Source organism: Tauraco erythrolophus, chromosome 5 (assembly GCF_009769465.1).
Source record: "Tauraco erythrolophus isolate bTauEry1 chromosome 5, bTauEry1.pri, whole genome shotgun sequence".
NCBI classification, from domain to species: Eukaryota; Metazoa; Chordata; class Aves; order Musophagiformes; family Musophagidae; genus Tauraco; species Tauraco erythrolophus.
In genome coordinates, this window is record NC_141469.1 from 21,799,871 (window position 1) to 21,827,120 (window position 27,250).

At 47.7% G+C, this 27,250-nt stretch overlaps 1 protein-coding gene across 6 annotated transcripts in view; it reads right to left on the reverse strand.

Annotated features, from left to right (window-relative positions):
- The window catches only part of EXOC6B (exocyst complex component 6B), a 326,648-nt gene that overhangs the window by 84,270 nt on the left and 215,128 nt on the right, over window positions 1-27,250 (reverse strand). For 4 of the 6 annotated variants that reach the window (XM_086611376.1, XM_086611377.1, XM_086611374.1 and 1 more), the window contains one exon: window positions 476-617. In XM_086611376.1, coding sequence (XP_086467502.1) covers window positions 476-617 — 142 coding nt within the window. Of the gene's footprint in view, window positions 1-475; window positions 618-22,619; window positions 22,650-27,250 lie in introns of all 6 variants that reach the window. The other 2 variants (XM_086611373.1, XM_086611372.1) reach the window with 1 other exon arrangement.

Consider the following 27,250-nt stretch of genomic DNA (forward strand, 5'->3'; position numbering starts at 1 on the left):
CTTTTCCATAACAGTGACTTTCCAAAAAGGGTTCGCTTTGAGAAAAAATTCCCTGCAGCACATAGAGAAGATGAGCAGCTGAGGTCAGGAGAGGACCAGAACTTCTTAAGAACATAAGCCAGTTATTGTTTTCAGAAAGTCATAAATAAATAAGATTTCTGTTAGTCCTCCTCTTGTTTTACCCACTCTAATCCATCCTATTTTTAAAATACTCCATTTCAAAAAGCAGAGATGGTCTGGAAAGCATCACGGCAGCATCAAAGAGAAAAAGGAAGAGTAAAGCTTTGGTCTCTTAGAATTTCCTGGGCTGCTTCTGGCCTGAAGATATTGCCAAGTGTCATCCTGGAGAGCCCCGGCGAGCTCCGCAGGCGTTCACCAATCCCTAACACTTGGCACGACTAAAAGCCCTGCCTTGGGTCCCACCACACGAACGGGCCAAGCAAGATGTGGCAAACGAGACGGTTGTGCATCTTACGTTCACACTCCTCCACATCCAGGTTGAACTGCTGCAAGGCGCCCAGCGTCAGCTGCCGCACTTCGGCTTCCAGCAGCAGCTGCATCAGTGAGGTGGAGAGGTGTTTGCACGCCGACATGCACGCCGTCTGCGCCACCTTCCCCTGCAAGACAAAAGGGAGATGTATTAAGGCCAATGAGCACAAAACATGAAAGGATCTTCTTTAGATCAAGACTTGCCAGTCCAGACTCTTTACCATGTCCCATCTGCTATGGGACTTTCATGTAGTGCTCAATCTCGCAACCACCATCTTTAAAGGGAATTACCATTGCTACCAGCAGAGTTAGACCTTCTCAGGTGCAGAGCGCCTGGGAGCAGCTCAAATCCAGGAAAACCTCGGGATCTTTAGAACTCTGAGCATCTCTCATTATTATATGCCTTAACGTGAGCAAGACAACTTTACCACCTTTTATTCCACATCCTACACAGATCGCCTGAAGTAACCTTGTTGATAGGTCAAAATAGCGTTGATGACAATCTCAAACTCCAGCCTGCAACTAAACCAGTGTCTACGTATATCACAACCAGTGTCTATGTATATTCCAAGACAGGAATTTCAAAATCCCTTTCCAACAGCAGTGGCTCATTGTTCAAGGTTTAGCTTTGGCTACCGGGAAGCAGAGAGCAACAGTGTCTCCATCACATTGATGCTCTTCAGCCCACTTCCAGCACCGTGCAGCACCTTCCAGATGCTGACAGGGACCGAGGAGAAGGAAACACCAAGGCAAGGAGGTGACTGAAGTCAGTGTTTACATGGACAGGATTGCTCCCCAGGGCTGGGTAGTGGGGAATAACCTGAAGCACCCGGATCCATCCTGCACCTGCTTGTACCATGGGTAACGTGGTTGTCAATGTTTGCCTTCTCCTGAGCCATCCCTAAATTGTGGCGATTAAACAGGGGGTCTACGGGGAGGAGGCTGCGGCAGAGGCTGCCGTGCAGAGAGAAACTACTTAAATTCCTTGAAATGTTCATATCTATAATGAAGGTATGAAAAGTTATGAGTTTCAGTTACTAAGGAAACTGGAACATCATCGGTAAATATTTATTTTTAACACATTTTCACTGAGCCACCGTGGTTACGTTTCACTTTTGAGGAACAACTGAGATCTTGAGCTATAAATCACGTGAACAGTTCCTAGCAAGAGGAGCTACCCTAGATAAGCTCTCCATCTTCTGATGGAGAAACAATTGCAAGGCAGAAGAGTAATCACGACAGACAATTTAATTCACAAGCTTACGTTTTTGAACTGCTGAATTTGAAATGGCTGATTTTCAAATTACGGGTGAAGCTCCTGCATCGACAGAATTGAGCTGTCAGGTAGGAAGCCCAGGATGCCTCTGAGGACTTAGGATGTTCAAAGACGAGCGGTATTAAGGAAAGGGATGGGGTAGGGATGGGCTGTGGAACAGGAGAAAGGGAGGTGGGTGCTCAGAAAGCTCCATGTCCTGTGAAAGGCCATAAGCTCACCTAGCTTGAGCACCTACACCCTGGTGGAGCACCAGCTACGAGGAGAGCCACTGTCAGAAGAGAAGGAAGCCGATGAGCACAGACATGAAGAGCTGAGATCCTCCAGAAAACTCCAGATTCCGGATCCTTTTGAGATGCCATGAGACGACAGAGGAAGAGAAGACCTTTCCAAGAACAACACAGATGCTCTGCCTCGTACAAGCCTGGTCCTCCCGAGGACCAGGTTCAGGAACAGGCAGGGAGCACACTCTGCATTTAGCCAAGTGCTTCAGAAGATCCAATCTGACTGACCAGAAGCATAAAAGGAAAAACCCAAAGCATCCATAAGGCCATGAAACAAACACAGACCATCGCGCACACACAATGCTCAGAAAGCTCAAGTTTCTTTTATTCTTATTGAAGTTATTTTGCACCAGAGCAGCATTTCACAGGTTGTAGGTACCACGTTCTCAGTGAACTAAAACCATGCATCATTTAGGGGAATTTAACATGCAGGAGCATTTTTTTTTCAACTTATCTAAATTCCTCTCTCATCTCCAAATGCTCAAAAGATCTCCTTGTTCCTCAAGCATTGCTGTGTGCCATCCAAAACCTGTGGCAGGTAAGATTTGGGTAGACAAGATTTGGCAGATGAGATTTGCACGGGTCTGTGACATATATCAAACCCATAAAAACGGGGAAATCTTTTGGCACAAGAGCACACACTTGCACAAACCCATCGTCCGACACCGCACGGAGCAATCCCCGTGTCTGCACGTCTAACTCCACGATAATATTTCTGGATACTGGTCCTAGCCCAAAACCAGCTTCAGCAGGAGATTATGTTTTCAAACGCACACAAAAGACTTTAACATGCTTTCTTGCAAACAAGAAGTGGCTTAGGAGATCTCATGGATTTTTACAAGCGCTTTACAAGTTGTATTTCAAGTGGGATTTACACACTGGTTCCAGCTAAGTATCACAAGTTGCATTACCGCAGCACGGAGAGATAAGCAACTGTTTGATGCATGTGCTGGGAAGTGTTTTTACCAGCTTTGCAAAGCTGTTTTGGATCTTCAGGCCATATTCATCTTCAGCAGGAGGGAAAAGAACAATCATTTTTTATGGAAGAAAAGAAAAAAGAGCAGAGCCAAGCGTTATGGGGCAGGGTGTTCCATCTCCGACGTGCGTTGCCAGTCCTGGGCTCCGGGAGCGTTCATTACTCACCTCCAAACAAACACCTTCACTAAAATTAAGATGAAGCATGGCAACCATAAAGTTTAGCAAAACCCACGGCTGTTTTTTTGCTTTTTATCATTTACTTGTGCCCTTCTGATGTGTTTGGTTATTTAAAACACCTTTCGTGCCAATTCCTCATCCCCTACTGCGATGGGAAGTGCGCCGCTACCCAACTGCGATTTTTCTTCATTACTTCCAACAGACACTTGAGTTTTTGCTACGACCGCATAGTTTTGATGTGTTATTGAGCAGAAGACCACGATGAGAGCAGAGAACGAGAAAGTAAAGCTCTGCAGCCATGTCCTGGGACTCTCCCCCCACGCTGGGTATGGGGGACAGGGCTCCTCACCCTTCTTAGAATCATAGAATTGCTTAGGTTGGAAAAGACCTCAAAGATCATCAACTCCAACTGTTAACCCAGCACTGCCAAGTCCATCACTAAAACATGTCCCTCAGCACCACAGCTACACTGCTTTTAAATATTTCCAGGGATAGTGACTCCACCACTTCCCTGGGCAGTCTCTTCCAATGCCTGACAGTCCTTCAGGGAAGAAGTTTTTCCTCATATCCAATCTAAATCTCCCCTGGCACAACTTGAGGCCATTTCCCCTCGTCCTATCCCTTGTTACTTGGGAGAAGAGATCGACCCCCACCTGGCTACAACCTCCTTTCAGGTAGTTGTAGAGAGTGAGAAGGTCTCCCCTAAGCCTCCTTTTCTCCAGGCTAAACAACCCCAGTTCCCTCAGCTGCTCCCCATAAGACTTGTCCTCCGGACCCTTCACCAGCTTCGCTGCCCTTCTTCCTTCTTGGGAGGACATGATAAAATCCCAATGAGTAGCTCATGCTTGCACAACAGCAGGAGTTTGCACAGAGGGTTGCAACCATTGGAGAAGATTTAGAGACGCTCAACCCTAGACAAAGTCAAAAGGAAAAGCCCTATGAAGGTGTTTCTGCATCATTGACAAAAAATTAAAAGGAACAACCTTCTTGCACGCCAAGCAAGGGTCAGATCAGCACGAGTGGAGGTACCTAAAGGGTTACCTACCCCTCTAACAGCCGCAGCAAACATGCCTGCCCCTGTGCACATGTTCCTCCGGCCAGCCAGACTAGCCCGAATAAAGAGTGATTGACAAGTGACAATGAGAGGGCATGAAGAAGAGCAAGTAATTGAGGTGAAATGTCAAGTTAATACGTCAAAGATGAGGAAGATGGGATAGAAAAGTAATTTAATCATGAAGACTTGACAGCACAACAACTCTGCTGACTCTTTGCCGCAAAAGCAGCGTCTAAGTAGTACTTTAGGACGTTCTTCACGAACATTTTCTACCACTGCTCCTGGTAGAGATGGTAAAGGGGATCCAACTGATGAGCCCAGGAGGAGCTTCTGGCTCAGCCTTCCCTCCTTCTTCCTTTTTCACATGGGATTTGGCCAGGCCCAGAACTTTTTTCAGGTGCAAATGCACACTGGGCCTTTGAAACCCCCAAAGCTGAATCTTCTCGTAGCAACTGAGAACCTGACCTTTTATTTCCATTCTTCTTAAGGATTAAACACCTAAAAACCATTCTGCTTTAAAAAAGACTCAGTCTTTCATCTTAGATTTAAGAACATACAAATGCATGCCAGTTTAGATCCACCATTACTGGATGAAAGACAAAAGTATATACAGATATTTTCTTCCACCTTTTAAGCATTAATCCATTTTTCCTTACATTTACTATGAGAGGGCTTGGAGATGCCCCAGGGGTTTAAATCTTCGTGCTAAACGTCTGGCTAGAGAGAAGAAGGTACCATGAGGCATGACCAACCTCTCACTCCCTGGGCCTCAAGACTTGAAACCTTTCTAGAATTTCCATTTCTCGCTCTTAAATAAGACTGAACCTAAACTTATAAGTAAGATTGAACCTAAACTTATAAATAAGACTGAACTTAAACTTTTAAATAAGACTGAACCTCAGCCTTTTCTGCCTCATCCCTACTCTCAGAACAACAGACATCCACTTACAGCAGCTCCTTACAAGATCAGCAATGGCTTACGAACATCAATTTTAGACTATTTCCCCAGAAATACAGTGCAATATCTACCTGATAAGCAGCTGTTGTTGACAGGAATAAAAAGCAGCGCCAGGACACTGATCTATCACTACTAATAAGCTGCTGCTGCAAGTGAAGGTGGTTATTCGTATTCACACCTGGGCTGGTTAGGGCTGCGTGCTGGCAGGTATCAAGTACATCCTCATACCACAACATGCTCATCTTGGTTCTTTGGCATTTATTTACCGGTGAGGTCAACTTCATAGTGTTATTTTCGCCCTGCCCCCCACTCCTTGCTTCATTTCTCAGCTTTCCCGCAGTGCTGGCAGGGAGAGGCTCCGCTCGCCCCAGGGCACCCACCCGGCACACCGCCATGCGGAGCCGAGCCCATGATGGATGTGTTTTCCACCAGCCTCACCCCCCTCCCAAAATCATTAACTGCACCACCCATGGCAGTGGTGTTGGGACATGTGCCTTGGCATGGAGATCGAGCTGGATGCCTCCGAGATGTCATCCCTCGACATCGCTGCTCCTAGAAAACCTCGCGGGTTCAGAGGAGCTGCTGCGCTCAGCAGGGACGGCTCAGACCATGCACTAATTACCCCGATGATCTTTTGCGAGCGCGTGGCGGAACCGGTGGCACTCCCAAAGGCTCTGCCTGTGCCAGTGCCCCAAGAAATTGCAAGGCTATGTCCTGAGCCCGCTCCTCGGCGTGGCTCCAAACCAGACTGGTTCCTCCCTGTGTTTCAGAAATGCTCTACCTGCCTGAACGCTGCGATCCCTCCAGCTCAGCAAGGATTTATCTAAAATGCAAGACGTGATTTGAAGAGGAAGGCAAAGGAGGAGAAACGCAACCACGATCTAAGCTATCTGCAAAAAAGGAGGGAAAAAACCCACTTTGAAGTCACCAATAGGTCATTTACCAACTCAACAGAAAAATGAAGAGCTTAAAATCTCACCAGGCAATTCCAGGAACACCTTTATAGTATCACTCGTTTATTCAAGGCCTTTGCAAACTCATTAAAAATGAACTGGATTTGAGTGGGGGGACAACAGGGGTCACAGGTGAAAGCTGACAGAGCTCAATGGCCAAGATGCTCAAGTGATTCCCCAGCCACCCCCACTGAGCTCCAGCTTGGTCCAACATTCAGGAAAACAAAGCAATTCTGAACATATTATGAGAGCAAAAGCCATGGGTTTTTGATTAGAGGCTCAAATCAGTTTGTAACCGTACTTCTGGCAGTGAATCCCTCTGTCCAAGGCCTTTGGTGCAACCTCTTTGCAGCTGGGTCTGTGATTAGAGCTTCCATGACACCCCTCAAAGTGAAGCTGCCCTCTCTGTCCCACCAAAGCTTCCTCTGGGCACACCAGTAGGACACGTAGGGAGGTTCCTTGTGGCCATGCAAACCAGTGAAAGGGCAGAGCCAAATCTCTGAAGGTCTCCCAGAGACACAACCAAGGGGCACCTACCAGAGTACATCACACAGAACCACAGAATCATTTAGACTGGAAGAGACCTTGAGGATCATCGAGTCCAACTGTTAACCCAGCACTGCCAAGTCCACCACTAAACCATGTCTCTCAGCACCACATCTACACACCTTTTAAATCCCTCCAGGGATGGTGACTCTACCACTTCGCTGGGCAGCCTGTTCCAGTGCTTGACAGCCCTTCAGGGATGACATTTTTCCTCATATCCAATCTAAATCTCCCCTGGCACAACTTGAGACCATTTCCTCTTGTCCTATCTCTTGTTACCTGGGAGAAGAGATCACCCTCCACCTTGCTACAATCTCCTTTCAGGTAGTTGTAGAGAGTGAGAAGGTCTCCCCTCAGCCTCCTTTTCTCCAGGCTGAACAACCTCAGTTCCCTCCACCGGTCCTCATAAGACTTGTGCTCCAGACCCTTCACCAGCTTCGCTGCCCTTCTTTGGACACACTCCAGCATCTCCATGTCTTTCTTGTAGCTGGAGTCCATGAGCTACTCCCCACAGACCCCACCAAATCAATCACATTTCAGGAGATCAGCCATGAAGTCATCTCTTTTCATCTGTATTTCATCCACGGGCAGCAGATTGAAGCCTCCAGGTCCCCAGGAGGACGGGCAGCCACCGCGGGGAAGGTCAGCACAGAGCCAGTGCTGCTCACGGTAGCGCATTTGTTTGAAAATAGCAAATATGTTAACAATTAGGGAAAGGAAACACTGAAAGGCTGCCTTGTTAATTAAGGAACTTGCTATCAAAGGACTCATTAAAAGCTACTGAAAAGGAATGGTTGTTAAAATAAACACCCATTAATCTTAATGTGCAATCAGGAACATGCTGCCACTACCCACCTCCGGGTGGGGGGAAGAAGGGGCTCCTCGGCACACACCTACCGCTGCCAGAGCCACCGTGGTGGCATGAGCTGGCAACAGCCACCGGCTGGAGGGTCCCAGAAGAGACCCAAGCAAGTTGTCCAAGGGCTACCATCCCACCACCCTGCAGGAGCACCTTGGCTTTGTCGAGGCAGAACCTGCTGGTGCCTCCTGCTTTTCACTTGGCCAAAATTAGGTCACTGAAACGCAAACAAACGTTCCATTGTAGCACCCAGAACGCTTCCACTAACTCACCACAGAATTAATGCCGCGTTTCCATCAAAAACAAAGCCTGACGGGTTTCTAACAGTCTCAGAACTTCCAATTATTTTTATTTTTTTGCTAACAACAGAATTTCTTTTTCAATCTGCAACAAGTACTGGGATCGATGTGTTTAAGTATATTTAGACATGCAAATCCATGGACTTCAGACAACAGGAAAGTGGGCCAAACAATTCGAATTCCTCAATATTAAATGTCCACTTTTCTATAAACACCACAAGTTGTCCCATTAACTTCAACACTGAATCTGCTGACTTTTCCAATTCCTAACACAATACTGGTGGAATATTTTGCAGAAGATGGAAACGTGATGCTGTAAATAACGAGCAATTGTTTGGTGGCATAAAACCAAGAATAACTCCAGCGGATACTTTCTGTGCAGCCATGGATAAAGACTTCAGACTTTGCAGACCTCCAGGCGTGATGTCCTTCTGTCCCAGATGCCTCCAGATTCTTCTTGCTGCAGGCAGCACCGGAGCCTCAAATCTCACTAAATCATGGGCAAAACCAGTAATCAGCTCTGCTCAGTCCTGAGAGGAATATTTCCTGGCTTGCCCGTGCCATCCTGATTTGCCAGGTTCTTAACACCACCCCAATGCATTTTTTTAATTGCATTTTTTTTAAACACCTGTTCTGCAGTCACTGAAGATGGCAAAAAAAACCCCAAACCATTACCAGATACATTAACACTTCCCAACCAGTCAAACCAAACATACAACGAATATGCTTCTGGTTTTAAAAAAACAAACAAACCTCTTATTAATTGCCCAGAAATCCATTTTCAACTCTGACAAAGTGGTTTTGTGAGGGTTTTTGGTTGGCATTTTGGAGTTTTCATTTGAGCTTTTTTTTCGGTTTGGTTTGGTTTTGTTTATCTCGCAAATAAATGTGAGTGCATCCAGCATAAAGAGGTCCAGGAGCAAGAAGTGAGAGCCCCAGGCAAAAGAGATGGTCAAGAAGACCTCTCTGTGTTGGCCAAGCCTGCAGGCTGATACATTAACACCACCTCAACCAGGGTGGTCTCCAAAGATGTCCCCTCTGAAGGTAGGAGCTCAGCTCGCACCAATGACGAGCTCAGCTGTACCAGCCTCTATGGGTGCATCTCTGATGGCATGGAGAGGCAACGGCACAGGGAGTGTGGTCCAAAACCAAAGCTCATACCTACAGACCTGCAGGATGGGATCACATGGGCCCAGTGGAGGAAGAAGGGCAGGGGAGCTTCCTAAACTGATGTCCCTTTTACAGTGGTCTCAAAACACTGAGGAGTTTGAGGGAAAGGCAGAGAAAACAACTGCCTTGGTGTTTAAAAGAGAGAAGATGCTGATCTGAAGAACTGCAGGATACCACAGCTAAAACAAGGCCAGAAGGTGTCGGAAAGGAAGCAATCACATGGAGCTAAAACCCAACAACAGCGCAAGTGTCAAATCACTGGGAACAATACAGATGAGCAAAAAGAAAAGTTAATTTTTCTAAGAAGTTTTATGTTTAATATGTCTTCGTCCAGGAGACGATTACACTCGTTAAGTGCTACACGGTCAGACAACACGATGCATCCCAGAAAATCAAATCCATGCCTAAGAGTTTCAGCTTCAGATCAGGTATCAAGAGAGGAAGTCTTAATTAATTAATTCCATTTACCTGGCTTTGCAGCACACTTATTAAGCAGAAGAAATAATTTTTTTCTCCCAAAATTGTTTGCGTTCTGGAAAGAGGATGAGAGCAGGGATATGGGATAAGCCCAGTCACTTTGTGTCAGACATGACCTACGTGGAACGCAAGAGGTGACTGATGTGCGAACGTTAATGGCTGCTTAGTGACTTCAGTCACTGTCAAGCTCCGTATTTGATCTCTGGCTCCATGAAGCCACCCCAGGAGCTAAATACCAAAGCCTGTGTGTTGACTTAACAGACTTGGAAAAAGGCGACTGGCACCAAGCTACAGACTGCACAGTTGAAGTTTAAGTGGTTTTGAAATTTGCCAAGGAAAAGAAGAAACCTTCCAGCCAACAGGAGAAGGCTGGCAATGAGCAACACTTGCTAGTCAGGGCTCCTGAGCACAGAGCAATGGCTGTTGGGGAAAGGGATGCTCCCCAGCCTTCAGGTCTTCATATCACCTGGCAGTTGCAAAGTTCAAGGTTTCTTGATGAAAGGAGAAGCAACGACTGCACACAAGTTTGAGGAAGGCATTTTGGATTCAATGGACAGCACGGACCTACTGGAACAGGGTCAATGGCATCGCCTTCATGTAAAGTCTCCCTTCCAACAGCCTCCAAATCCATCCTGCTACTCACAGTGAATGGGACAGACATCTACATCCTGGTTTACCAGGAATGAGAAAGGTCTCTTGCTCCTCAGGATCCATCATGCCAGAAGCGACCTGATAAACGACAGTTTCTGGTTTAGGAGGAGGACCAATGCTTTGCGTAGGATGAGCTGCAGGCATTGTTCCCTCCCCTCCCCTCCCCTCTGCATCTGATTATTTGGGCTGGAAGTAGGGAAGTGTCGTGGGTTAGGCCGCTCCAGCAACCAAACTCTGCACGGTCGCTCACTCCCCCACCCCCAGGGATGAGGAAGAGAATCAAAGAGGAAAAAGAAAAGAGAGCCGTGGGTTGAGATAAGAACAATTTACTACTACCGCTACCAATATATATATCTACGGATATGCACAAGGATAAATATATACAAACAAGTGATGTACGGTGTAATTGCTCACCACCCCTTGACCAAGGCCCGTCTTGTCCCGAAGCTGCAATCCCGAAACAAATAAAACCCGATACCGCGATCCCGGATGAACAGGAGGCCCCGAGACAGAGAGCGAGAGACAGAGAAAACACCCCGACAGTCCGAAAGTGAGAGTCCCGGAAGGGCAAAAGCCCTTCTTTCCAGCTGACCCTCACTTTTATACTGGGCATGACGCTGCATGATATGGAATACTAATTGGCCAGTTTGGCCACAATCCTAAATCCAAGCACAAATCGTAAGGAGAGTCATGGACCCCTTGTCCCGGCCATGCTCCCCTCTATCCTGTTGTGCTCCTGCACACTGGCAAGAACACGGCAGCTGAAAAGCCCTTGAGACCTCAGTGCCAACTATAAACATCAGCTTGCTATCAACATTCTTCTCAGAGCGAGCCTCTGAGTAAAACCAAAACACGGAGCTCTTCTAGCTGCTAAAAAGAAGAGCTAACTCTATCCCAGCTAAAACTAGGACAGGCAGGTTGCAGTCATCTACAGAAGAAGCTTCGTTGCCATTAGCAAATCAAGAGATTTAAACAGACTATCACCACCAAGGTCCTGTCTTACCCTTTTCTGAGTGAAACTGGGATTTTGGTCTTCCCATGACTTTGACCAGCCCTATCATGCAATAGCTTGGTTCAAGAGACAGCCTTCCACCACTGAAATATCTCAGGTTCACTGCAGTAAACCTGTGAAGAGCAACACCTTAAAGCAGTGCCAACTAATACAATTTCAAGTGAAATTTGTCTTGTGTGAAGACCCACTCACCTGAAAAGCTGACGGCATCTGAAAAGCAAAAAGAGCAGTCACAGAATCATAGAATGCTTTGGGCTGGAAGGGACCTCAAAGATCACCCAGTTCCAACCCTCCTGCCATGGGCAGGGACACCCTCCACTACACCAGGTTGCTCAAAGCCTCATCCAACCTGGCCTTGAACACTTCCAGGGATGGGGCAGCCACAACTACTCTGGTCAAACCTGTGCCAGTGCCTCACCACCCTCAGAGGGAAGAATTTCTTCCTTAGATCTCATTTAAATCTCCCCTCTTTCAGTTTAAAGCCATTGCCCCTTGTCCTATCACTACATGCCCTTGTAAAATGTCCCTCTCCAGCTTTCCTGTAGCCCCTTTAGGTACTGGAAGGCGGCTAGAAGGTCCCCCCGGAGCCTTCTCTTCTCCAGGCTGAACAACCACAACTCTCTCAGCCTGTCTCCATAGCAGAGGTGCTCCAGCCTTCGGATCATCTTCATGGCCTCCTCTGGACTCGATCCAACAGCTCTACGTCCTTCTTGTGTTGGGGACTCCAGGGCTGAATGCAGCACTGCAGGGGAGGTCTCACAAGAGCAGAGCAGAGGGGCAGAATCCCCTCCCTCGACCTGCTGCCCACGCTGCTTTGGATGCAGCCCAAGACACGGTTGGCTTTCTGGGTTGCCAGCGCACATTGCTGGCTCAACATTGAGCTTCTCATCCACCAGCACTCCCAAGTCCTTTTCCTCAGGGCTGCTCTCAATCCATTCTCCGCCCAGCCTGTACTTGTGCTTGGGATTGCCCCGACCCACGTGCAGGACCTTGCACTTGGCCTTGTTGAACTTCATGAAGTTCTCATAGGTCCACCTCTCCAGCCTGTCAAGGTCCCTCTGGATGGCATTCCTTCTCTCCAGCGTGTCCACAACTCCACACAACTTGGTGTCGTCAGCAAACTTGCTGAGAGTGCACTCAATCCCACTGTTCATGTTCTTGACAAAGATGTTAAATAGCACCGGCCCCAGTACAAACCCCTGAGGAACACCACTCATCACTGGCCTCCACTTGGACATCAAGCTGTCGACCGTAACTCTTTGAGTGCGAACATCCAGCCAATTCCTCATCCACCGAGTGGTCGCTCCAACTAACCTGGAAGGCCACCATCCTCTGACCAAAGCGGGATTGCTTTCAAATTCATGAGAAAGCTGAGCCCGAGCCCATGTTTAAGTGGCTGTCTTCCAGAGGTATTTAAAAAAATCGACAGGGTGTCATTTTCAGAAGTAAACATTTACCACTTAGATTCTATTCTGGGCATTAAAGGGAAAACAGGCTGTCACAGATAGGGCAGCAAGACAAACACATGGCCAAGCTGAACTCCCAACAGAAGCTTAGAGGCAACCAGACGAATAAAAAAGAAAAAGGGGAAAAAAAAAGCAAATACAGCAATTATCCTCACCACACAAAAAATAAACCAGGCAGTTACGTCGACCACCGCAGCTCAATACAAAAGCCCTCAAGAGTCCAACAAAAAAGGAAAAAACCGTAAGGGTTTGTCTGTGTCAAAGACGCCCAAGGTCAACAGCTGGAGGCTATTTTGGCTGAAGCTGGTGGGACACTCCAGGCTCTCAAAATCAGCAACAAAGCAGTAACCACATCGGGGTGACGGTCACAACCGGCTCCCACAGACCCATCTCAAATTGCTCGGCTTTTTATTTCCTAATGTCATTTTATTCTGATTTTTGGTTGGTTTGGGTTTTTCTGGTCTTTAACAAAATGACACTTCATTTGTGGAGTAACCAGCTCCACGGCAAGGTTTTTCCCGCACTGGCACCAAGGGGTCTTGGCACTATCAATTGCTTACAAGCAGGAGCAAATACATCCTACAGCAAGAGCACAACTCGAGGATTCTGTAACCACGAAGAATCGTGCAATCCGGGATATAAGAGGATCCAGGATAAGAATGTGCACAGAAGATTTTTCCCTCGCTTCGCCTGTGCCGGCAGAGTCGACAAGTGCCATCGATTTTTTTTTTTTTTTTTTAAATAGGAAAATAAATAAAGAGAAGGAAGAGCAGAGGGTGGTGAAGGGAAGTACCTCGGGATGCAGCTGTTACCACTGAGCGCAGAGCAGCTTCTTTGAAGCCATACGGCGGCACATGCAAACACACAAGCGGCCAAGGCCTCTTGGTAGGAGCTCGGGCATTGCAGCAAAGCTGGGAAGCTGCTAGGTTGGGTTTTTCGTATATGCACGTATGCAAATAACCCCAAGGAAATGAAGGATTCCAAGTTCTGCGTCTTTTTCTTTGCACACCATCCACATGCATGGCAGGGTATTTTTAATTAACCGCTTTTTAAAAGTCTCTCGCACGGAAACAGTTGTGTGCAGAGCCTGGCACACCCAAAATGAGCAGCAGCAGTGTTGGAGCATCTGGTCTCCTGAGATGCTTCAGAGATCCGTGTGAGGACCTTGACACTGGGAAAAGCCCGCCTGCCACTCCACGTTAGGTGTCCGACAGCATTATGCTTTGAGAAACACCAGGAATTACATGCTTTATCCTCGTTACCACTTCATTTAACTGCAGATGCTCTCATTAACCACGTAACCATCTGACTCTGACTCTCCCACGAGGCTGGAGGTTCAGCCCAGGGCATCAAACTCCTGTTCTGAATCTCCTGCTTTTCACTTTCTTTACCTGACTCTCTTTTTTAAACAATAAAAGATCAAGAAGTCCCATCTACCCACTCTAAATACTCCGTGTTGTTATGAGCTGCACTGCGAACGCCAGTGCCGTGTTCCTGTGCTGAGGAATGGCACAACGAGACAGGCAGGTGGAGGGACCAGCAGGGAACCAGCAACCAAAACCCACCCAAAACCCTAAATGCATGGAAGGAACACGTCACGACAGCTCAAACCGCTTCTCCTTCCCCCAGAAAGTATCTCCACAGTGTGGCTCAACAGCCCTGGCCCAGCAGCAGAAGGGAACCCTAAACCCTTCTGTACAAACTCCTGGGCATTTGACTTGCCTCCCCCCAGCACTAAATTAATATTTTTTGACATTTACGGAACAAACACTGCAAGCAAACATGAGCAGCTGACGGAGAAAGGATATCCTCCTGGCGGCTATGCTAAGGTACATAGAAAATAAGGAGGTGATTGGTGACAGCCAACATGGCTTCACTAAGGGCAAATCCTGCCTGACTAATTTGGTGGACATCTATGATGAGGTTACAGCATTGATGGATAGGGGAAGAGCAACTGACATGGTCTTCCCGGACTTATCCAAAGCATTTGATACTGTCCCACACGACATCCTTGTCTCTAAACTGGAGAGACATGGATTTGATGCATGGACCACTCGGTGGATAAAGAATTGGCTGGATGGTCACACTCGAAGAGTTGTGGTCTACAGTTCAATGTCCAAGTAGAGGCCAATGACGAGTGGTGTTCCTCAGGGGTCGGTACTGGGACCAGTGCTATTTAACATCTTTGTTGGAGACATGGACAGTGGGATCAAGTGCACCCTCAGCAAGTTTGCTGACGACACCAACCTGTGTGGTGTTGTGGACACGCTGGAGAGAAGGAATGCCATCCAGAGGGACCTTGACAGGCTGGAGAGGCGGGGCTGTGAGAACTTCATGAAGTTCAACAAGGCCAAGTGCAAGGTCCTGCGCGTGGGTCAGGGCAATCCCAAGCACAAGTACAGGCTGGGCAGAGAATGGATTGAGAGCAGCCCTGAGGAAAAGGACTTGGGAGTGCTGGTGGATGAGAAGCTCAACATGAGCCGGCAATGTGCGCTGGCAGCCCAGAAAGCCAACCATATCCTGGGCTGCATCAAAAGAAGTGTGGCCAGCAGGTCGAGGGAGGTGATTCTGCCCTTCTACTCTGCTCTCATGAGACCCCACCTGGAATACTGTGTTCAGCTCTGGAGTCCCCAACACAGGAAGGACATGGAGCTGCTGGAGCAGGTCCAGAGGAGGTCACGAAGATGATCCGAGGGCTGGAGCACCTCTGCTATGGAGACAGGCTGAGAGAGGTGGGGCTGTTCAGCCTGGAGAAGAGAAGGCTCCGGGGTGATCTTATAGCAGCCTTCCAGTACTTAAAGCGGGCCTGCAGGAAAGCTGGAGAGGGGCTTTTTACAAGGGCGTGTAGTGACAGGACAAGGGGCAATGGATTTAAACTGAAAGAGGGGAGATTTAGATTGGATATAAGGAAGAAATTTTTCACTCAGAGGGTGGTGAGGCACTGGAACAGGTTTCCCAGAGAAGCTGTAGATGCCCCATCCCTGGAGGTGTTCAAGGCCAGGTTGGATGAGGCTTTGGGCAACCCTGGTGTAGTGGAGGATTTCCTTGCCCATGGCAGGAGGGTTGGAACTAGATGATCTTTGAGGTCCCTTCCAACCCAAACCATTCTATGATTCTATGATTCACCGCAACCCCAGGGAAAGGACAGTGACCCATGGACCTGCTGGGTGGGCTTGGACAAGGCACGGGCTTGGTGCTCTTCAGTCTTCTCCTGCACCCATGCTCACCACTTGGGTCTCCACAGAGATCGTTCACCTCTGCGAAAGACACCAAGACCCAACAAAAGGAGGTGTCAAGAACAAACCGTGGTGGGGCAAACCGTGGTGCTCCAAGAGCAGAAGAACCTCAGCCCGCAAAGGGATTAAACCCCTAAATAACTCGCATTTATCGAGGCTCCCTTTGTCCACAAGAAGCATGAAGTAGCTCTAATTTTTCTCAGTCCTTTGTGCCTCCTAACGCGAAGCACGGCTCTCTCCCCGTCCCCGTGTCCACCAGCTGAGAGTTTTCCAAATTATTTGACGCAAACCAGAGCCGTGGCCCGACCATGATGGGAGCATGCGGCTTCACAACTGGAACGGACGAGAAAAAAAAAAAAAAAAAAAAAAAAAAAAGACATATTTCATCCTCCTCTTTTGTGGCTTTTATTTTCTTTTGTATTCGCTTTGGGAATAACATTCTTTCCATTGGGAAGAGCCTGATTTTCCATTAAATACAAAGCAGCTGCCATTTTGGAAACAAAAAGCTGATTGAATACAGATTTTTTTTTTCTGATTTTTTCCCTAATGTATGGAGAGCTAGAACCATGCTTCCTTCTGCTGATTTATCAGGGCAAAGCATCTGCCAGCTACGGCAGTGGGAAGACTTAAAGAGAGTGAATGAATCGCTTCATGTTTGCTGTATAATTTTATAATTATAGTTTGATGTTATAAATAAAAGGGGAAAGATCCGGAGGGTTGGAGCACAGCACGCCACGCTCAGCCCCGCGGCAGAGCCCCTCCGGCACACCGACACGGAGGGTTCCTCACCCTTCGCTCATGCACGGATGCTCTGGATTCCTCATTTACGCAGATTTGTGCCTGCCGAGGCGCCGAAGGAAGGGTCGGCGCTTCGCTGTGACGTACGGCTGCCTGTTGGAAACGCAACTAACACATGATTTCAGGGCCAGATGTTGAACAGGCTGGAAAAAAGGATGAGCTCAAAATAAAAACCAAAACACCCCACCCACTCGATTTCCACTCCATGAGCCATCAACGCTCAATTCAGGAGATGATTTTTTTTCCAAGTAGAGCAGATTACTGAGTGACCAACACAAGTGGCATATGAAACTTTTTTTACATTTTTCCTAAACCGAAATCATACGTTAAATTTCCCTTTTCTGTAGTGAGATGTTGAGTTGAAAAAACAGAAGAAAAAGACGGATGGTGAAAGCTGTAGAAATTACTGTTCCCTTGTTTTTTAATGAACCCATCAAGGTCTCTGTAGTTATCGCCCTTCATGAAACACAACGAAGAAAGACCACGGAAATCATGAGAAATCCATAAGGATCTGCACTTTCTACTGGCTTTGCTTGCTCCTTCTTGCTATTACATCTATCCCAGGCTGCAAGACCCAGGGAGAACATCTCTCTGCATGGAGGCATCCCTATGATGGTCACAAAACGACACGTCTGTAATCACAGTCACTTCACCCGCGCCGACAGCGCTTGACCACGCTCACATGGCTGTCGGCTCCGAAAGACGAGCACAACCTCCCAATGCTTCTCCACGCAACCTCAACTCAAGGGATCTCTACATGGGGATCCCAAAGGACATTGCACTTGAAGGTTGGGCTCCTCTAGGGCCGGTGGGTCTCCTCCCATGGGTAGGTTAAGCAAGACAGCTGGGGGCTTTGGAAGCAGATGTGGTCTTCAGTGGTGATCCTTTGCACATTCACAACTGAAGAGAAGCCTTACAAGATTTTGGGTTGTCAGCAGATGAAATAAGAGGAAAGTATATAATTGCAAAGTCTATTGTTTCGCTTAAATTTGAGCCTAAAGGGGAAAAAAAATATTTTAACTTCTTTTTGGAAGCTACATGCTGGGGCTCTGCTGCAGGAAGCAGCAGGCATGTTTGGATTCCTTCTGCTAAGGATGGATTTATAGTGATAAGACAACGGGCAATGGCTTTAAACTGAAAGAGGGCAGATTTAGATTAGATATAAGGAAGAAATTTTTCACTCAGAGGGTGGTGAGGCACTGGAAGAGGTTGCCCAGAGAAGTTGTGGCTGCCCCATCCCTGGAAGTGTTCAAGGCCAGGTTGGATGAGGCTTTGGGCAACCTGGTGTAGTGGAGGGTGTCCCTGCCCATGGCAGGGGGGTTGGAACTGGATGATCTTAAAGGTCCCTTCCAACCCAAACCATTCTCAGAGCTCAGCAGAGGTGCATCCCGATGAAGAACAAGTCGGGCAAAAAGACCAGGAAGCCCGCGTGGATGAGCAAGGAGCTCCTGGACCAACTGAAAATGAAGAGGATAGCCTAAAGAGGGTGGAAGCGGAGACAGATAGCCTGGGAGGAATACAGAGAAGCTGTACGAGTGACCAGGGATCAGGTGAGGAAGGCTAAAGCCCTGAAGGAATTGAATTTGGCAACGGATATAAAAAGCAATAAGAAAAGCTTCTATAGGTATGTAGGGGACAAAAGGAAGTCCAAGGAGAATGTAGGCCCCCTCCGGAAGGATACTGGTGCTCTGGTTACCGGCGACATAGAGAAGGCTGAGTTACTCAATGACTTTTTTGCCTCAGTCTTCACTGATAAAGCCTCTTGTCTTACCACCCAAGCTGTGGAAAGAACTAGCAGGGACTGTGAGGATGAACCACCGCCCACTGTACTTGAAGAGCAGGTTCGGGAACATCTGAGGAACTTGAAGGTGCACAAGTCCATGGGACCCGATGAGATCCATCCGCGGGCCCTGAAGGAACTGGCGGATGAAGTTGCCAAGCCACTGGCCATTGTATTTGAGAAGTCGTGGCGGTCTGGCGAGGTCCCTGATGACTGGAAGAGAGGGAACATAACCCCCATTTTTAAAAAGGGGAACAAGGAGGACCCGGGCAACTACAGGCCGGTCACCCTCACCTCTGTGCCTGGCAAGGTCATGGAGCAGATTCTCCTGGGAACCATGCTAAGGCACATGGAGAGCAAGGAGGTGGTGGGTGACCGCCATCATGGCTTCACCAAAGGCAGATCGTGCCTGACCAACTTGGTGGCCTTTTATGATGGGGTGACAGCATCGGTGGACAAGGGTCGACCAACGGATATCATCTACCTGGACTTGTGCAAAGCTTTTGACACTGTCCCACACGACATTCTTCTCTCTAAACTAGAGAGGCATGGGTTTGATGGATGGACCACTCGGTGGATAAGGAATTGGCTCAATGGCCGCACTCAGAGAGTAGTGGTCAACGGTTCAATGTCCAAGTGGAGACCGGTCACGAGTGGTGTCCCTCAGGGATCCATGCTGGGCCCGGCCCTCTTCAACATCTTTGTTGGTGACGTGGACAGTGGCATGGAGTGCACCCTCAGCAAGTTCGCCGATGACACCAAGCTGTGTGGTGCCGTCAACACGCTGGAAGGGAGGGATGCCATCCAGAGGGACCTCGACAGGCTGGAGAGGTGGGCCCGTGCCAACCTCATGAAGTTTAACCAGGCCAAGTGCAAGGTCCTACATCTGGGTCGTGGCAATCCCAGGCACAAATACAGACTGGGTGGTGAATGGATTGAGAGCAGCCCTGAGGAGAAGGACTTGGGAGTACTGATGGATGAGAAGCTCAATATGAGCCGGCAATGTGCTCTTGCGGCCCAGAAGGCCAACCGCGTCCTGGGCTGCATCAAGAGGAGCGTGGCCAGCAGGTCGAGGGAGGTGATTCTCCCCCTCTACTCTGCCCTCGTGAGACCTCACTTGGAGTACTGCGTCCAGTTCTGGAGTCCCCAACATAAGAAGGACATGGACCAGTTGGAGAGGGTCCAGAGGAGGGCCACGAAGATGATAAGAGGGCTGGAGCACCTTTCCTATGAGGACAGGCTGAAAGACTTGGGGCTGTTCAGCCTGGAGAAGAGGAGGCTTCGGGGTGACCTTATAGTGGTCTTCCAGTACCTAAAGGGGACCTACAAGAAAGATGGGGAGAGGCTGTTCAGGAGGGCCAGTTGTGACAGGACAAGGGGTAACGGTTTTAAAATAGAGGGAGGTAGATTCAGGTTGGATATGAGGAAAAAATTTTTTACCACGAGAGTTGTAGAACACTGGAACAGGTTGCCCAGAGAGGTGGTGGATGCTCCATCCCTGGAGACGTTCAAGGCCAGGTTGGACGAGGCCCTGAGCAACCTGGTCTAGTTGGAGATATCCCTGTTCCTTGCAGGGGGGTTGGACTAGATGACCTTTGAAGGTCCCTTCCAGCCCTAACCATTCTATGATTCTATGATTCTATTATTTTTGGCTGCCAAATTCCCTGTACCGCACATCCGATTCTTTGCATACGTATGTGCATGCAAAAGTGAACACAAAACAGCTTTGTAAATCTGAGTTTTTAAAATAAAAAAATCAAAGCCAAACGTGCCAAGGTGACTATGCAAAGGGAAGCGATACCCAGGGAAGCGCGCACACCCTGGTTTAAAGGATTTATGGGACTGAGCATTTTAGCTTCAATTAATTTCCAAAGTGCTGAAAGCGGACAAGAAACCATGTAATTACGAGATAACTTGGCTTACCCGGATTTGAGTTAACTAGCACTCATGGGTTACTCAGAGGTCAGCCTTCTCCCCAGCCAACAAACCTAAATCCACCATATTTGGACTCTTTACTTTCAAGCACCCATTAGTTCTTGCTTTGTTTCTTCATTTTGGGAAGTATTTGGGATTTTGGAGACAATTGAGAAGACCAGGAAAGTAATGCATGGTCACCGGGCTGCGGCAAGGCGTGCAGCACAGGACCACATTGCCACGGAGTGCTGCTCCAGTCACCAGCACATCTTCTCCCCACCAAGGTAGCCCCGTTTTAAGGGCATTTTGCCCAACCTTCAGGGCAAGTCAATCCGAGCAACCCCTCAAGAGACTCCCATCACCTCTGGAGAGCAGAGGAAGGGCTCTGAGGACCACACAGGGAGGATTTTGGACACCGCTCATGCCCCGTCCGTGTCTGCATCCCAGGCAACTCGCTCTTTGGTTGGTTGTGGGTTTTTTTTAATGTGTGTCTGTATCTACAACACCAAGAAACTTCCAGGATTAGCCACAACCACTTCCCACCGGACATTTTAAACTCTGTTACAATTACTCTTTTGTGCTATTTTGTGCAATTAGATTTTTATTTTTCAATTTCTTTTAGGCATATGGATTAGTGATTTATTTCCACTAATTAACACAGACTACCTAGAGAACAGCAAATTAGAGGGGTTAAAAAGGAAAATTAGAATCCGTTGCAGTTAAAACCAAAACCAAATAAGAGCAGGCCAGCAAAGTCCCACCATATAAAGGGATTACTCCATTCCTGACCCTTTCCAGGGGACCTCCAGGTATTATTTTTCATTGATTTACCTTAATGAACCTAATGCACCCCTCTCCATAGGAAGCTGACTCCATAGCTGTCTAGGCACTGGATTCAATTAAAAAAAAAATACAGCTGGCTTCTAAACACTTGAAAGTCTTGAAAACCCAGAGGCAATACGGCTTTTTGCATCTGTCTCTCTTAGGGTACGCCCTAAGGACACCAAGAGGGACGTTCGACATTCAACATCGCTCCTGGATCCCGTGGCCTCCTGGAAACCCATGGCCGTGGGGAGATGCCTGCAGCATCCCTGCCTGCTCCTCACCGGCACGGGCAGCTCCCACAGCCCTGCCAGCAACCGAGGCACAGCTTTGATGGAAGCTGGCCTCAAATTGCTTTAACGAGGTTCTTTTCTTTCCAGAAGCTGGCGTTGATTTGAGACCTCGATGTTGACTTAGAAACCCCCAGGTGCCCAGAGCCTGCAAATACTCAAGGCTTAGCTATGCTCAGTTTCCAGGAAAAGGGGTACAAGCATCCAACCGCGGTGTGAAATATCAATACTACCATGGCAGCTCAGCATTAAAATGAAGAGCAGGGGTTAAAGGCAGAAAAGCAGAAGCTGGGGTAGAGGCTACGTCTCTGCGCCAGTCACATCTCACACCACACAACCGCGTCGAGCAGGGCTACACCAACAATAAAAAAACCCACTGAGGCACGCTTTGCTCGCACGTGCCTTGGCTTGCAGACATGGGAATAGAGGAAACAAGGTAGCTCAAGAGCACTTTGTTTGCAATCTATCCGGGAAAATGCCACAGCTTTTTCTCCTGCACATGAAACAAGCAGAAATGACAACCATTAGAGGGGTTCGTTGAACCAGAAGGCAGGTCCAAAGGGTCTCCTTCGCTTTCTTTGTGCTAATTGCCCTGATACATACAGGGAGATTTATAAACGTCAAGAACCCACACTATTTTCTGGATAAAATACTATTCCATCACTCTAGCCGGTGGGAAGGCTTAGTGGTCCACACCTCAGCTCAGAGCACTTAGACCAGGAGGAACATCAGGCTGAAATCTCCACGGTGGATTTGTCTGAACAAAAAACAGGGAGCAAGGGGGGGATTTTACAAAGATCTCTTCTCTTTCAAGCAGAGGTTGAAGATCCCATCACGCTTTCCGAATTAACAGGCGTTTCCCCTAATTCCCTGCACATTTAAGGATGCAGGGGGGATAAAGGGAGCCAGTTAAATACATTGCGCTCTAAAAGCAACAATTCAGCAATGCTACTGCAACAACATGACTGTGAGATCCTTTCCCTGGGTCTCTTATTTATCCTAATGAGGTAAACTTCTATTCGTCCTTTCCTCCCTTCCAAGACTGACGACCTTTTCTGGTTCAACTCACCCTCTAACATTTGAGGCGCGAGCAGAGCAGACCAAACGCAAGTGACAGGCGGTCTTGTACTCACCGACATTGTAGAGTGGACATCTACATCCCCCTACGGAGGACAACACAGGGAGTATAAAGTCAAATGCAGAAGAGAGCAAAGCAACAGCGAGAAAGGCAGAGAGGTACACATCAGTCATCGCCCGCAGGTGCCTACAACCCACCAACACTCCAACCGAGGTGCTGGCTGCTCGACAGTTGGCAGAGTATTAAAAAAGCAATATGGCTTCCTTGAACCTGGTCTAAGGAGGATGATGAGGAAATCAAAGTACCACAAGACCAGTTTTACTACTATTAGGTATGCTCTGCAAGGTGTCTCAGCTTTCCCATCTGTAAGATGAAGGTGATGGTTGTCAAACCCTCGTGAGCGACAGCAGGGATCAGCTCAAGCAAAACTTGCTCAGCTCTTCCAAGGGTGAGGAGATGTTATCTAAGCACAGACAGGACTCATGTAAATCTAAAAAAAGTGTTTTTGGTGCTCATACGATGTTTTCATGATGCTTATATTCCACTTGGGTCCCTCTCAACACGGTCAAGGCTGTAGTTGGTGCAAAGTTCAAGGCAGTTTACTTCCACGCACAGTGCCTTGCCTTTTAAAATATTACAGAGGGATTTGGCTTTTCAAATAAAAACAGAGGTAATTGTTCTCTTTAAAAAGAAAATAAACACTTCCAAAGCTCGCTCTACCAAAGCAAGAGCTGCTGTGGCCAGTGCATTTATTTGCAACCGGGATGAAACGCCAATACAGCGAATAAGGCAAAAACGTCGCGGGCAGAGCGTGGCTCCAGCTGAAATCTGTGCCTGCCATCTGGCAAAAATAAGCAAAAAAGGAGAAAAAAAAAATAACAAAAAACCACCAACCCCAAAAGCCCTTTGCAGAGAGTTCAAGCTGAACCGCTCAAGACGGTTCGATCGTTGAAAGATTGCTTCCCCTTCCCGGGTCGGCATCACCTCTTGACCTGCCCCGATTACCTTCCAAGGGAGGTTATCAAGATACAAGACTAACAGAGGATTAAAGGAAACTTGAAATAAAAACAAAACACCCCCCCACCCCCTCTCTTCCCCCCAACTCTGCTCCCCTCCCCCAAGAAAACATCCTTGCTTTGTTAACCTGACAGTTGGCTGTAGGTGTTGACACAACCCTCCATCTTTGAGAAGCTTAATGTCAACAAATCAGTGTGTTTGGAGTAGCCCTGTCAATGCGATTTACATTAACTTGTCTAACAAGAAATAAAAACAACAATCAGCCATCAAAGACAAAAGGCTTTTTCAGTCATTCTTTTTAAAGTATTATGCTGGAAATGTTAATTTTTTTGGAGGCCATGGCCCTTGACTTGCTGAAAACCAGAAACCACCTTTTTTTTTTTTTCCTAAAATACTTTTTTTTCCCCTATTTTTTTTCTTAAAAAAAAAAAGAAAAAAGGATTTTCTTTCAAAGGAGGTCCAAGCATCCTGTATTAATAACTGCAGCAGCAGCAGTGACTGACTCTCCCTGGCTAACGCAAGAAGAGGGCAGCCTTGAAGTCAAATGTTAATTATGCTTTGATTTCTACCAGCATGTTATTTGCTTGGAGATATTTTGGGCACGTAGCGGACCCTTTTCAAATTGTGGCTCTAAACCACCACAAAAATGTCATGCAGCAGTGGCATGTACCAAAACTCCCTTAACTTCACCATGAAATTCTCCTCCCTCCTGGCACGCGCTGTATCCACCAGCATGGCCTTTGCAGCTGGGGGCTCAGCATCCTGAAGCAAAGCTGGAAAAAGCAAATCGATCCCATGGATTCCTAATACGAAGGGGTTTCCACCATCATGTCTACTCTGATCCTCTGACGGAAAAATTAGGGATTACAATTCCTGCTTGAACATTAGAGAAAGTGGAGGCTCTATGCCACTCCGTGAGCCAGGACTAGCTTTGGTCTGGGTTATCTTTCATGCTTGAGTTGGAGGGTTGGACCAGATGACCTGGCTGCCCAGAGAGGCGGTAGATGCCTCATCCCTGGAAAAATTCAAGGTCAGGTTGGATGGGGCTCTTAGCAACCTGATCTAGCTGAAGATGACCCTGCTCACTGCAGGGGGGCTGGACTAGATGGCCTTTAAAGATGCTTCAAATCCAAACTATTCTATGATTCTATGGCCTCCAGAGGACCTTTCCAATCTCACTCTGGAAATGCCTCCGGTAAATACAGGAAAAATTCAGCTTGATATATCCAAAAAGGGCAACGCAAAATCTAATGCCCAAATCTTGGCTTGGAGTCACCTTTTAGCTCACTCAGCATCTCTGCTGCTCTTCACCCCCTCTCCGAAACGTTGACTTGAGTCAACCGGACCCTTCAAGGCCATTTGACCTGCCTTGCGGCAAGCTGGAGCCTTGATCCCAGAAAGGTTTCCTGCAGATGAACAGCCTTGTCCGAGACAATGGGATTACTCACACCCATCACGTTAAGGAGCCGCCTGCATATTTGCAGGATCAGGACTTTCGGCTCTGTTCTATTACAGGACAGCGCTCTTTGTTGGTGTAATTTTAGTGCGGTAACCACCGACATGCCCAGGCTGAGTTTCTTTGATCAGCAGGTGAAGGTTTTTCTTGGGGTAATTACTGTCGTGACAAAAGGCAGGTGAGTAGCTCAGCTCCTGCCACGTAGTCATCTCCTGAGACTGCCTCTCTTTTTTTCTAAAAACCTGCTGAAAGTTCCAATACTAGGAGAACGCTTTTTGGTTTTTAAAAAAATGTGTAAATTCAACATGAAGGTACTCGCTTATCAGCTCTGAAAGACGGGAGGATTTTCCAAACCGGCAAAGGACATGAGAACAGGAAGGGACAGTGTTGCACGGAGTCCACTTCTACGAATGAGAAGATGCTCGAAGAATGCCTCACCCAAGTGTGCCCCTCCAAGCATGGTGCACAGTCACTTGCTCTTCTTCGTGAGCTACTGGCAGTGTGGAAATCCTGTTTTACAGCTAGACTGGGCTGAAAACTCATTTCAAACAGAGCAGCAACTCCTTTTAGATCATAACGCTATAGTGCCAATGATTTGGGCTGGATTCGGACCAGCAGTAGAGAAACAGCTCTACCTCGCCACTAGCAATCCTGCAATAACATTTTTTACTTATAATTTGCCTTTTTTGGAGACAGTTCCTTTCCCCTTCGAACTCCTCTGATTCTTCCCTTCCACAATAAAGCTCACCTCACATTTTTGATGCTTTCACAAACATCTCCATCATTTTTTCTGCATTGTTTTAGACAGATGTGGGCTTCTACACGTCTTATCTCCTACATTTCATTTAGAAAAATGCAAAAATTTTCATGTTTTTCTAAACAAGCCTCTGGAAAAAAGGCCCTTGAACCTCACAAGAACAAACCAGCAGAGAGAACAAGGGAGCGAGGTGCCTTTTTTCATGTACCCTGATTTTTTCTGACTTGCTCTCATGCACCATTGCCCGCAAGCGTACGTGGGGACCCATCAGCAACGTTCAATGACAGCGACACTGTAGTGCTCCTCTAAAGGAATGCCAACGTATATAGAAAAATCTCAGACCTACATCTCCTACAACCCAACAGTTTCACAGATCAGATGGCGGCATCTGATGGACCTTCCTGCCCCATCCGGGGGCTGTCAGCAGGATCAGTGCCATGCAATGCTGTCAACAAGACACTGCGCATGTGATGGTTGAACAGGACCCAGCACGTTGGCTGGCACCTCCACCACGGCAAACTACAGACAGTCTTCTCAGCTGGGTCCTGCCTAATCCAGTTCTGGAAGAAAAAAGGCTGCTTCGATCTGCCTCAGTCCTTTTTAGACCAACTAGCTGCCCTCCCAGTCTCCAAAACAATTTTGACTCACTCTAAAAGGAAACATTAATATTTAAGGAAGACAAATTACTCCAGGTCCATCTCATAAATCATTGTGGGCATCTCTCCCCATCCTCATCTCTCCTGCTAGCCATGCTTCATGCTCTGGTGCAGAGACCAATCTCCCTGTCAAATTCCATTACTTTCTTGCCTAAGTACTCTCAGTATGATTTGTGGACGTCGTCTCCAGGTGATAAACCAGCCCTGTGCAGTCACATCTCCTTTTTTAAGGAGAAATCCAGCAGTTGAGGAATCCAACCATCTCCAAGCACCTCCTGCCTCCAGAGGGCACCTGCCCCATGCCTGCTCGCATGGCCACCACCCACACTGCTCAGGGCTGCCAACGGAGGGGACGTTTCGGCGATACACCTGACCTGAACAAGAAGATGGATGAAAGCCCTTCCAATCTCTCTGCATGGGAGGCAATGCTTTATTTATAGTTTGTTCCAGTGATAACAGAGCCAAGAAAGCACCTTCTCCTCAAAAACACCTCCAGGTACAGAGAACCAGGAAAGCCACTTTCATTTCTCTTCTGGTGGCTTCTCCATTCACAGCAAATCAGTCCTCATTTCCATCCTGCCACCAAACCCTCCTGCTGTGATAGAGAAGACCAAAGACAGGAGCCACACAGAAGACTGCGAAGTTCCGGGGCTCTGACACCTCCTAAACCGGCTCTGGAGTGCTTGAACGTCCTTCCAGTAGAGCAATCATAGTGGCATAAACAAGCAGAAGGGAGCGAAGGAAACTGCCATTGTGTATGACTAGTCTTTTCTTCCTGTTTATATTTGAGCCCATGACAG